The 13,298-nt window shown below is 32.9% G+C and overlaps 1 protein-coding gene across 2 annotated transcripts in view; it reads right to left on the bottom strand.

Moving 5' to 3' along the window:
- Positions 1–1,383: 1,383 nt before the first annotated feature.
- The window catches only part of Cad99C (cadherin-99C), a 269,753-nt gene continuing 257,838 nt past the window's right edge, over positions 1,384–13,298 (bottom strand). The window contains exons 12-32 of one of the 2 annotated variants that reach the window (XM_065347422.1): positions 11,968–12,162; positions 11,545–11,682; positions 11,302–11,454; positions 8,552–8,716; positions 8,287–8,439; positions 8,045–8,188; positions 7,663–7,947; positions 7,413–7,586; positions 7,123–7,332; positions 6,920–7,051; positions 6,730–6,846; positions 6,390–6,639; positions 6,125–6,276; positions 5,880–6,020; positions 3,696–3,926; positions 3,328–3,596; positions 3,013–3,237; positions 2,827–2,923; positions 2,633–2,753; positions 2,422–2,560; positions 1,384–2,312 (exon numbers count right to left, since the gene is read on the bottom strand). In XM_065347422.1, coding sequence (XP_065203494.1) covers positions 2,177–2,312; positions 2,422–2,560; positions 2,633–2,753; positions 2,827–2,923; positions 3,013–3,237; positions 3,328–3,596; positions 3,696–3,926; positions 5,880–6,020; positions 6,125–6,276; positions 6,390–6,639; positions 6,730–6,846; positions 6,920–7,051; positions 7,123–7,332; positions 7,413–7,586; positions 7,663–7,947; positions 8,045–8,188; positions 8,287–8,439; positions 8,552–8,716; positions 11,302–11,454; positions 11,545–11,682; positions 11,968–12,162 — 3,627 coding nt within the window. In that variant the 3' untranslated portion in view covers positions 1,384–2,176. Of the gene's footprint in view, positions 2,313–2,382; positions 2,561–2,632; positions 2,754–2,826; positions 2,924–3,012; positions 3,238–3,327; positions 3,597–3,695; positions 3,927–5,879; positions 6,021–6,124; positions 6,277–6,389; positions 6,640–6,729; positions 6,847–6,919; positions 7,052–7,122; positions 7,333–7,412; positions 7,587–7,662; positions 7,948–8,044; positions 8,189–8,286; positions 8,440–8,551; positions 8,717–11,301; positions 11,455–11,544; positions 11,683–11,967; positions 12,163–13,298 lie in introns of both variants that reach the window. The other variant, XM_065355009.1, reaches the window with a different exon arrangement.

Genomic DNA, 13,298 nt, shown 5'->3' with positions numbered 1-13,298 from the left:
TATATTATAGGGTCGCCTTTAATGAAAAAGTATATTAATTTTTTTTTCATAATTAATGTATTGAAACCTTCCGCAGAGTGAAAAATATGTATAATATACGAGCTGGTTCTGATAAGAATCCTCAAATTACAGTTAGTTGATTAATTCTTGGAATGAAAATATGAATTTTAATTATGGTATTTGATAAAAAACAACCTTCTCATTCATAATTTTAATAATCCAACATATTATCGGTAGATATTTCGCTCTCAATTCTCAATGAGACTTTATTAAGCAAAATTAAACTTTGCAACTGCAACAAAAGGGCATGAGGCTTTGCCCAGCAAAATTGGTTTAAACTTTATCAAGCACCCAAAACTTTACAAATATGTAGGTACCATAAAAACTCACAGATGAAAAGTCAAAAGTTTTTTGAGACTTTGAGCTGTTTTTTGAGAATGATCAACTTTGTCGACCATACAAAACTTTTCAAAATGCAATTAAAGCTCACTTTGATTGAAAATGAAAAATACTTTGCATACAATTTTTCCTCAAATTCCAATTTTTTGTGAAAAATTTGACTGTGTTAAGGATGTTCATTCTCCTGGAAAACCTGGAAAAATCAGGGAATTTGGTCAGTCCTGAAAAGTCGGAGGATTTTGTAATTTTCGCAAAAAATCCCTGGAATTATCAAAAAACGATCAATCGGAAATTTCAGATATGGGCCTGTGATGAAAAAAAAAACATTATTTTTCACTTCTCGATTCACAAATTTTCAAAGACTTTTGCGCTCGAGCCTCGCTTCGCTCCGGCTGGTTTTCTAATTTTTTGTGTTTCGGAGGGGGGGAGGGGCGAGCTGAGACCTTTCTGAAAATGTTGTTGGAAAAAGATAGTGAAAAAAGTGCTTTTCTTCATCTAAAAAAAAATCCGTTAGATACCATGTCACCCCAACCCCCCCCCCCCCCCCCCAATCGTACAGTTCGTATAGTCTAAAAAGCTCTCTAAAGCTCGCAAAATTGATTCAAAAGTTCAAGTATTAGGAGTTTTGAACCTCCTAATATCTCCTAATGAAATTGGTCTCATTTTGCAAATATGAGCTTTTTCAAAATTGAGCTTTTTGGCCGAATGAAAGCCAAGTGGGGTGTACGAATATTCGATTATTACTAATTATTAATTAAGCATCGCTGATCACGAAAGCTCATTCATTTTAATCGATCAAGCTTTTTTGTACCTCAAAGTTCAACTTTTTTGAAAAAAGTTGACTAATTTATAGGCATGTGATATATCGATTGCTGGGTTTTCGACGTCAGTTTTTCAAGAGGGGTAGGGACTTGAGGCTGGGAGAGGTGAGTATTTCAACGTCGACTATTTCTTCAAAACCAACAAATTAAAACACAACAATAATTTAAAAGATCAAAAAAGTTTATCGAAATACAAAAACATCGCATTTTTATACAAGTAAATAATTCACGAACGTAATACAGCAAATTACACTCTTACGAATAAAAAAAAATATTTACAATTTATTATATCGAAATTAATGACTAAATACTTTTTTTTTCATCATTGTAACTTAATAATAAGCACAAAATTTGATTGGACGGTGAAAAAAAAATTCAATACAAAATACATACTTACCTATTACGCTACAATAAAACCCTATTTAAAAAAAACTTTCAAACCGACCTTTTGTTTTAAAAGCTTTTTAAAAAAATTATATAAAATAATCCAAATTACATATTTTCAATTTGCAGCAAAAAATTCCACATGAACACATCGATAAAAAATAAATAAATAGCTCGTGTCAGATTATAAAAAAAAAAATTAAGAAAAAAAATATGGCAGAATAATACTTGTAAAAATTTTAAAAACAGACATTTTTCTACACATTAGAAATAATAATACAAACATAAATACACATACAACATTATAAACACACAAAAAAAACAATTTACAAACGCGTAAAAAAGAATACTTGGTAAAAAAGAAACGAGAAAAAAAAATACTTTTGTACATACAATATCAAAATTCAATACGAATCTTGTAAAATATACTCGTAAAAATTTTTTACTAAAAATAATAATAATTAAAAAAATATCACAGTATTATCTCAAATTAGAAAAAAAGAAAAAAAAACAACGAAGTACTTTGAGCAAGGGTACAACGGACGGATGGCACTTCCTCACGACTATATTTGCTATAATTCGGTGGTCGTCTCCACAGGTGACCGATCCATTAAATAATTAAATCCGACTTGAGAATAATCACGTTTCTCTCTAAACGTGACGTTTTCATTGGTCGCGCTTATATTTGGCGGCAAGTCTTCTTCACCTCTACACAAGAAAGGGAACGTGCATTATTAGGCATCGAGCCGATCAATTTTACAGGCTTAGGATAACCTACCCAGTGGAATGGACATGAAGAATAAAACATTGCAATTACCTCTGATAGGCTCGGTTCACTTTGCCCGCTGTACCGTTATGATTATTATGGTGGTTGTGGTTCATGGTGAAATGATTCTCGGATACGCTAGACGCTCTCGTGGTGGTTGCTGCGTCCGAATTTGTGGGACTCGAGTTACCTGTAGAGAAAACGAACGAATTGGATTAGTTTTCGGTTACTTTTGAAATGAAAAAAATAAATAAATAGTTACCATTTTCTTTGGAAATGTATCCAACATTATCTAAATTGAAAGTATGATTTTTACGACTAAAATCTATTTGTAAATCGTTATAGCTATCGTTATCATCGACAGGTACACTCATTTGCAGCACCTGAACAAAAAAAACACTCAATATTGAGCAAAAACTTACACAAACGGATTTCGAAAAATTAAAATATACGTACCTGAGTTTCGTATTCCTTTAAATGCGGATCAACAAAGACAGGATCATATCGTGGAGTAATATACATCTTTGATATCCTATCCTTATAGGCTTTATACCTACATAATGAAAAAAAAAACAAAAAAAAAACACCTCATTAAATTATTCTAACGTTATTCTTTCATTCAAAAAATCAACCACTACTCACCTCGACCACGATATGCAAATATAAATGATTCCGGCAATAGTAGAGATCAGAATCACCGCTCCTAAGATTATGAAGAAATACGGATTTATTTCCCAAGGTACGGTAACGGTGGCAATTTTCGGCGTAATCACCATCAAAGGTCCGTGAATATTGGAAGCAGTGACGTGTAAATTGCCACTCACATCCAGAGTAATATTCGACGCAGCTTCTGGTTCGAGAATTGATCTAAAATTTAAGAAGAAAAAAATCATAATTACTCGAACGACTTCCTCTCACTCGAGTAATAATAAGATTCGTAGAAAGCTATAAACCTACCTCGTAACTCTCGAATTATTCCTCTCCAAAATAACCTCAGTGCTAGGATCGATAGTGTAGAACCATAAATCGGTGGAATTCGGATCAGATTCCAGACTTATATTATCCGAACGTCTGTACTGTCTCGGTGTGATTTTCTCAACACCGACGATCAACTTGGCATGTTCTTCTAATACTCTAGTTATATTAGCTTCATTGGTTTTCACCACTTCTGGTGTGGCATCGTTGATTACCAAAATCATACGGTGTCTGTCATCGATTAGATTTATCTGCAGGAGCAAAACGATCATTATTAGTCAATATCTCTCGATAATTTATTTTCTTAAAGCGTTACAGTATTCGATTGAATTGATTCAAGGTGTACTTACCACAACGTGAGCGTCAGCCAAATGCGTATTGTTGTCCTGAGTTGCCGGATTATCTTGAGCTCGAACGATCAGTCTAAATGGTAAGTTGTCTTCCGGGACGTGGTCTAAATTACGGGTGGTTTTAATTACGCCCGAAATAGGGTCGATGGAGAAAAACTTGGTTGCGCCGGTATCGTCTTTGACGAAATGGTACTCGATTTGCCCGAATTTTCCGCTATCTCCGTCGATAGCCTGCATAAAACAGTAAAAAAAGATATGGTTATGAGCTTTATTACATAGATCGAAGAAGAATTATCTACCAGACATATTTGACTCGATGGACTAGTATTTATTTTTGAGGGAAATGAGAAAAAAATTAAGAGGAATATTTACGAGGAAGAAACAAAAAAATATCTGAGTTGCTAAAACACGAAAATTTTTGACGAATTTTCGCAAAAAGCAAAACTTTGACAATGTTAGAAGAAAAATCACGATTTTTTAGGAATTATTGGCAAAAAAGGAATACTTTTTGGCAATTTCTGGTAAAGGAAGTGAGACTGTTTAGTAATTTTGTTAAAAAACAAAATTTTATGCAACAAAAAATCAAGTCTTTTTGGTAGACTTTTGGGAAATTTTTGAAAAAAAAGAGTAATTTTTTATAACAATTTTGCTAAAAAAGGGAAATTTTATGTCAATTTTAATTTTTGTAAAAAAACCAAGATTTTGACAATTTAGGCAAATTGGCAAAAAAATTATATTTTTTTGCAATTCTCACCAAAAACAATTTTTGAAAAAAAAATGAATTTTTCTGAAGTTTCTCGCCAAAATATGACATTTTTTTTCAATTTCCTGAAAAAAAACTAAAATTTTCAGCAAATTTGCTAAAAAGCGAAAATTTTTGTCTATTTTTGAGAAAAAGCAAAATTTGGACAATTTTTGGCAAATTGACAAAAAAGTTATTCTTTTTCGCAATTTTTGTCAAAAAGCGAGACCTTTGAATGAATTAGTAATTATGAACGCAAGATTTTAACAATTTTGGAAATTGGCGAAAAAAGTGTTGTTACTTTTTCGCATTTTTTGTCCAAAAAAAACGAGGCATTTTTGGATAATTTTTGGAAAAAAGTGAATATTTTTCAAATTCCCTGCAAAAAAACAAACATTTTTAGCAAAATTTGCTAAAAAGCAATAATTTTTGTCAACTATTGAAAAAAAGAAAATTTTTGACATTTTTTAGCACAAAGCAGCACTCTACTGACAATTTTGGCAAAAAGTAAAATTTTTTGGCAATTATTGGGAAAAAAATGTTTTTTTTTTTGGTATTTTTTCAAGCAAATTTGCTAAAAAAATAAAACTAAGAAACTTTGTGTCAATTTTTGAGAACAAGCAAAATGTTGACAATTTTGGAAGATTGGCAAAAAAATATTCTTTACCGCAATTTTTGTCAAAAAACGACACATTTGAACAATTATTTAAAAAAGGGAGACTTTTTGAAATCTTCTGTAAAAAAACAACAATTTTTCGCAAACTTGCTAAAAAAATGAAAATTTTAGTCAATTTTTGGAAAAAATTGAGATTTTGGAGATTTTGACAATTTTAAAAAAGTAAACAATAAGTAAGTAAATTGACAAAAAAGTGTTACTTTTTTGTATTTTTTGTCAAAAAACCGACACTTGGATAATTTTTGGAAAAAGTGAAACTTTTTGAAATTTTCTGCATAAAAAAAGACATTTTTCAACAATAAAATATTTTATAAAAGCGAAAATTTTCGACATTTTTTGACACAAAGCAACACTTTATGAAAAAATGCAACCTGGTAGGATTTTGAAGACTTTAAATGAAAATTGAAATTTCACAAGAGGTTTCAGGTCGAATGAAAGGAATGAAAATCAACTCATTTGGGATGTTAATATTTGTTTCGGTGCTTTAAAACACATTTTTACAAAAAAAAAAAAATAGTTTCAATAAAAATTGACCATTTTTAAATTTTGAAAATGAAAAAAAAACATACTAGAACACTTGAAATTTCCATTTAAGTTCACTAAGAGCTCATGAAATACCTACTACCTATTTTCCAAAAATCTGTCTTTGATTAATAAACAGTAAGAAACATCAATTTTTTCAAGAAAAACCACCTTGCATCAGAATTTAGCCAAATACGTCTAAGATAACATTTGATGTTAGCAAATTAATCTATTATTTGCCTACCTTGATTTGAATAACAGGCGATGACACCTCTTTATCTTTGGCAATAGCTCCAAAATATGCTTGTTTAGCAAATCGATGACTAGTTTCAGGGTAAATGAATCGAGGCGTGTTATCATTAACATCGGTAACTTGAACATTAACCTGCGAAATCACATACAAAAATTAATACAATTTTTTTTTCATTTTGAAATCCGTTCTGATTTCAATTTTTTTTTTCTCTAAATTTACAGATGCACTATACGTACATTTGTAACGCTTTTATCCGGATTCACCAGTCCGGTCAACGTATCTAGACGTATTTTCAGTTTGAACTCTGGTTCGTGTTCGTGATCTAGTTTAGCTTCTTTGATCCTTAGCTCGCAATTTTTATCAGCGGTAACATTCGAGTAAAAAATATCTGCAAAAAACACCCCCATTATGTATTACAATCAATAAATCACACACATAACTATATAGGTACCTATCTAAGTAGGTACTAGGTAGGTACCATTATTATAAAAGGCTGCTTACTTTCAGAGTTACCCGAAACGATCGTACACCTCAATGGTATATCGTTGGTAAAAACTTTACTATTCAACACGGTGAACGTTTTGATCCACGTATTAGGAGGCGAATTTTCGGCCACTTGGACCGTATAGAGATCATCTGCGAATCCAGCTTTCACATCAGGGGGTACGGTAGCAACATGTCGAATAAATATAGGCAACGTTGCAACAGATGATAAGCTAGGATCTCCTAAATCGTAAGCTTTCACTTCAACCTGCGAACAAAACATAAAATTTAATCGATCTGCTCATTTTCAAACATTCTTAATTCTCATCGTCGCTTCGATAAATGGATAGTTACTTACAGCGTATTCGTTATCAGTCTCTTTTCTCAGATCATTCCTAACTTGCAAAAGTCCAATATCCGGATCAATTTGGAAATATTTAGAAGCTTTACCCCGACCAACGATTTCATATCGAACCTGCCAAAGAAAATCTCATTCAGTAAGCGAAAAACTAAACCAATCGTTTCGATGGATTGTAAACTAAACGTACTTTGTTATTCGGCGACGTTCCATCAGAATCGGTAGCAATCAACGTCGTTACTTTCGTACCAATAGGTACATCGTCGTCTAACGTTATAGGCTGAGGCACCGATAGGAATATCGGAGGGATATCGTTCACATCCTGTAAACATAATCGAAATTTAGTCTTCGCCATTTTTCAAGTCATTCATAATTATCAATCTGAAAGCTTACTTCAACATTAACGATGACTTTGGTCGTAGCTCCAGGTTTATTGGTTGGATTTTCAACGGTACCGATGATCAATATATGTTGTACTTCTTTTTCGTAATCTAAACCTTTGACGGTTTTTACAACTCCGGTATTTTTATCAATTGCGAACAGATCCGTTGGTCCTTGTCGAATAACGTACGTGATCCTTTTCACGGTATCTGGATCATCAGCCTAAAAAAAAAACATTCTTTTTTAGAAACTTGAATTCTAATTAGTAATTACTTACATAGAACGTGATGGCAAAAACTCACTTTAACTTGTATCACAGTATGATCAGGAACATTTTCAGGAACTTTAACTTCGTGCTGAGCGATATGGAAAATTGGTAACTCGTCCTCAACATCGGTCACTTTCACAGTCACTGTAGCCGTAGCCAAACGCGGATCCGTAGCACCGTCTTTAGCAGTGACGACAAATTTATACTCCTACAAAACAAATCAAACAAATTATCACCCAATTCGATAATCGAAATCATTCCGATTGAAATTGAATTTCACTCACCGGTTGCGTTTCATAATCCAAAGCTATGCTGGTTCTAATATCTCCGGAGTTTACATCGATGATGAAAGGCACATCTTCGGGTAAAGAATAATAAACAACGGCGTTTTGACCTTCGTCGGCATCGATGGCTTTTACTTGACCAACGTGAGCGTTATTTTTGCCTTCAGAAACGATGAATTCGTAGGGTAAGTTGATGAATTCGGGATTCTTGTCGTTGATATCGCTGACTTTAATGTTGACTATCGTAGTGCTCGATAAACGATCTTCGTCTTCGGCTCGGATTATCTACAAATATTAGAATACTTAATTTAGCATTTTAGCTCCTCGAATTAAATATTATTTTAGTTTAAAAAGAACAAAAGAATCGCAAGATATAATTTACCAATTGATACTGGGTCAATTGCTCTCTGTCAAGTTTCTTAATCACAGATATAACTCCGGTCTTCGGATCAATACCGAATTCTCGCAATTCGTTGGTACCGGAAACAATCGAGTAAATTACAGGACCACTTTCTGGATCTCTCGCCTAAACATAATTGAGAAAATAAACACATATTTTAAAAATCTCAAATAATAAATATTATTGTCATCGTTTTAAATTCAAAGATCGCAAGTTGAACTTACATGGACTGAAGTAACTGTAGTATTGATCGAAACACCTTCACTGACCACGACATCGTACACTGGTTGCTCGAAAACTGGGCCTCTGGTATTTGGTCCCGGAGTAACCACAACTTCTACGATTGTCTGACTGTATTTTCCTCCTTTATCGGTTGCCTAATGGATAAATTTTCAATAGTACTTAGTACACGAGAGTCAAGATAGGTAGGTCTAAGTAGGTATAGGTAACTCATAGAATTACAAGAAAGTAGTGGTCATGAAAACATACCTGAACTGTAATACTGTATTGTTCTCCAGCGCTCAATTTACCATTAGATTCCAGTACTCCGGTTTTAGGATCAATGACGAATTTTGATAAACCGTTGTTGCTGACGTGATAAATGCTGTAAGTGATTTCGGCATTTTCGCCCAAGTCGTTATCTGTTGCTTCGACCTGCAAATTAAAATGAAAATTGGTGATTAAAAATATGCAGAGAAACAGATTTTTTAAAAAAATTTTCATTTGTAAATCGTTTTATTCTAAAATTCAATTAATCAATTTAAAATAAAATAAAATAAAATAAAATTGAAAACACTTTCTTAATTCTTGGGGACTTATTAAAGCATTTCTGAGTACCTTTCATATCTACATCACATAAAATTCGAGCATTAGTAGGTTGACCTACTTAATTTTTTTTTTGCCAGTTCCAGAGAAATGTAGCATATTAATAACTGAAGGGGTTTAAATTGTTTAAAAAATGACCTATTTTTAAATTCTGTTTCTTAATTAAAATTTTAAAATAAAAAAAAAATTGATCAATTTAGTTGTTTGGTACTTATCAAGTTATTGAAATTAATTTTCGAAGACATCTAACGAGTGATGCTGGAGGTGGTGGGGGCGGTGGGGGGGTCCAAAACAACAATTTTGGCTGCCTCTAAAGAAACTTGAGCCGAAATCAAAAACCTAAGATTAGTGAGAATCAAAATGTCACATCACGTTTTCATAATTTTCAAAGTTTTAATCAAAATAGGGCGGAAAAATTTTTTAAACCCCCCCCCCCCTACTCTTGATAAAAGTAGATATGTTTTTGTTTCTCAAAAAATTGAGTCTTTTAAATTTTTCTCTATAAAAAAGTCCCCCCCCCCTCAAAAAATGCTATTTTTTTCTTTTTTAAATATAGGTAAGTAATAAGTAGGTATACGTACATTGGAGAAGCTTCTTCTGAAAAAGTATTTTCAAAAAGAAGTTTTCTTAAAAATAAGTAAGTTTACTTTAAAAACGGAAAATTTATTTCTGAAAGCTCAAGTCGAGAACAAAATTTAATTTCGTGAAAAACAATTTTTGGAGAGAGGTTTTTTTTCTCTCGCAGAAAGATTTTTTTAGAAAACGTTTCTCACGAGAAACTTTTTTTTATACTCAATGTTGAATAGCTTTTGTTCAATGAAGTTTCCATTTTTCTTTCAAAAATGAAGGGTGCATTTTCTTTTTAAAATTAAGCTTCCATTTTCTCTTCAAAAATTAAGTTTTCGCAACTACCTTCTTCAGAAATGAAATAATTTTTCAGTTTCTGTTCACAAAATGAAATTTTTATTTTATTTTGAAAAACTAAGTTTTCATTTTAATTTCTAAAATGATGATTGCATTTCCTCGTTTCCTCTAGAAAATGTGGGCTCGAGGCAGATGACCTCATTTGACCCCCCCCCCTCACTTGTTGGCGGAAACTGTCTATTTTCTTTTTCAAATTGATTTAATTAACTTCAATTTATTTTCAATTCAAATGCCCAATTTCAATTTCAGTTTTGATTCTAGTTATTTTAATGTTTTTGTTTAATTGTTTTTAATCGATGTTTTGAAATCCAACTTTCATTCCACCTGATTTTATTTCTTTTCATTTTTTAATCCAATTCAATTTATTTTAAGTCACTTTTTCATTTCATTTAATTTCAATTTCATTCATTTCAACTCGTTAGGTAGGTACTTCAATTTACTGTAATTAATTTTCAATTATTTATTCAATTCATTTTTTTTTTAAATTCATTAATTTTATTAATTAAATATGATTTATTTTCATTTTAAACTTGATTCAATGCGATAATAATTTATTTCTATGTACGATTTAAATTTATTTCGTTTTGTGCTTCAACTTAATACTCAATTTATGTTATTTTTTGGTACCTATAATCTTTTTTCATTTATTTCAATTTCAGTTCAATTCGTATCAATCTCAATTTAAATTTAGTTCAATTCTTTTTCTAAATTCAATAGGTATTTTATTTACTTCTATTTAATTGAATGATAAAATTTATTTAAATCTAAATCATTTTCAATTCAATTAGTTTGATTCAATTTTGTTTTTACAAATTCATTTTCAATTTAATTTAACACATTTTTATTTATTTTTAATTTAAATGAATCCAATTCATTTTCATTTTAAAATATTAATCTGATTCGAATTGTTAAAAATATTGTTTCTTGCAACTTTTTAAAATTCAATTTCATTCTATTTCATTTTGTTTAAATTTATTTCTAAGGTTGCTTTTAATTTAATTTCATTGTATTCTATTCAATTCAACGTTCCCTTTTTTCAATTTCGAGTTATAATTAGTGACATCAAGTTAAAAAAAAAGTATGCCTACTATGACTTGAAATTTTCTCCGGAAAGAATACTTTTTTAAAAAAAAAATTTGAACCTTACGACGAAAAGTTGAGCTTTAATCTTGAAAATTTACTTTGGAGCTTTTCAAATTTCAAATTGCTGATTTGAAATCTCCAAATGGAAAGAGATATTTTTTTAAAACCCAAATTTTTTCAAACAGGTTTGCTTCACTTCAAGTACATTTTACAATCACATTGAAGAAAATATCACCTCAACGTTGTCAAATATACCTTACAAATACTTTGAAATGAATCGATCTTTCGTATTGAGAGTCGGTGGAGGCCGATTTCAGAGCTTGTTTTCTTTTTAGTTAAATAAGATAACTGCCGGGTTAACACCTCGGCATAAACATTGATAAGTAATTGTCTTGTCGTTCCTTTACCTTGGTAATTTGCCTACGAGTTTCGCCTGCTTGCAAAGAAATGGGTGGAATTAACGGTAACCGAGGCGCATTATCGTTCAAATCGTTCAATGTAACCGCTAATGAGATCGGAGCACTGGCAACGTTATTAATATTCTTCTCTCTCGCAACGATCTATCAAAAAAAAAAAAAAAAAAAAAAAAAAAACATAAATCAGAAAACTATCCACAAGAGGAAAGAAACAACTATAAAATAGAAACTCACTTGAAACCTATAAACTCCAGGATTCGGAGGATCCCTATCTAAATCCTTTTCATTGACTACCAAGTCGCCTTCAGGACTTACAGCGAAGGATGGAGTAGTTAGTTCAAATAAGTAAACTGGCTTCGGATCGTCGGGTTTCTAAGAAGAAAAAAATAGAGGAAACGAAACAATTAAGTACACATCAGACTAAATAAATACGATTATCGTAGGACGATAGGGATAATGTAAGATTCGATGTAATACCGATAAGAAGAGTACACAAGATGAGTCTGATGAGACTGACCATAAACGAAAAAGTACACAGAACACTGTAGACCGACCGATGGTCCTAGTCCTATAGTCCCACACAAACTCACGCTGCATGCTGCTAATCTTCTTATCATTGATATTAAATCGACCACTGTCTGGCAATTAATCACTTACCAAATCGGCATCGGTAACGGTCAGATGAATCGGTTTACCGGTCGAGTCGACGACCTTTGTACCGATTGGAGATGCTTCGTCGACAAACCCTTGCAAAGCCGACGAACGAATCACCGGAGGATTACTATCCACTGGTTTCACGTTGATGGTCAATTTGGCCAAAGTCGAGCGACGACTTTCCGAAACTTCTTCAGCCTGTAAAAATCAAAATAGCAATATGAAAATTCACCACTATTCGTACGTAGCATTGGTCATTGGTCCAATGTGTACTGGTACACTACAACGTCAACGTCTCTAACGCCATCTTCGTCATCTACTTCCGCCATGCTGCATGAAAACAGCTACCTGGCTGCCTCTGCCTTTATACCTATCTAGCTGTTCGATTGAGATTATACGTATACTGGTATATTTATTCGCGGCGACCGTTCGAGCATATCAAATTACTAGAATTACATTTATGACGATGTGCAATTAACGTTGGCAAGTCGTAAAACGCTCGTCGTCGTTTCTCTCCATATAATATATTCGCTGCTCGTCGCTCGTCGCGTCCGTATACCTCAGCCTGTCCGCCTGTCGCGATCGCTTTTGCGAGGTTTCGCACACACATACTACCCATAGCCATAGCTAGCTATACGTATACACAACGTGCTACGTGAACCGGTTCTGCAAAGTGCAAGAATAGCCAAAGTCGTAATCGAAATTTACGACCGTACCGTTGGCTTCTTTATTGTTATGTATACTAAAAAAACGTCCCGCGTCCGTCCACGTTGAATGACGCGATCGCGACGGCGATGGCGATGGCGAAAATGATCGCCTTTCAGAGATACCCGAGACTAATTCGAGCCAACGTACATTTATACGCGCGTTAACGTCTCAGACGCCGTCATCCCGCCATCCACTCCTCACTCCACAGACCGCACAATCAACGCCTATATAGACACTGCAGACTCGACATTAAATAAAATATTAATAATTATCGCTAAATTAACCAACTTAATGGAGTAGGTACTCGCACATCGAAGCTAGCCAATTCCCAGGCTATTTTAATAAATCTAATATTGCACTTATCTGCAGGTCTCTCGCTCGATGACAGCTAACGAGTTAAATTACGCTTACGCGAGTATATTTATTAATAAAAAATTAATACATCGGGTAAGACTCTTTTAACACAGGTTACTCCTTTATTCTATTTTTTTTTTTTTTACCTCACATGGTTACATTCGCGTCCGCGCAGAATTCTTTCAATCCGGCACGCAACAACAATCCGCATGTGCAGCTTTCTAAACGCCTGCCTTATATATTGTACCATAATACCTGATGCTATGCTATTC

This window comes from Planococcus citri, chromosome 1 (genome assembly GCF_950023065.1).
Source record: "Planococcus citri chromosome 1, ihPlaCitr1.1, whole genome shotgun sequence".
NCBI lineage: Eukaryota > Metazoa > Arthropoda > Insecta > Hemiptera > Pseudococcidae > Planococcus > Planococcus citri.
This window is presented reverse-complemented; position numbering and strand designations above follow the sequence as displayed.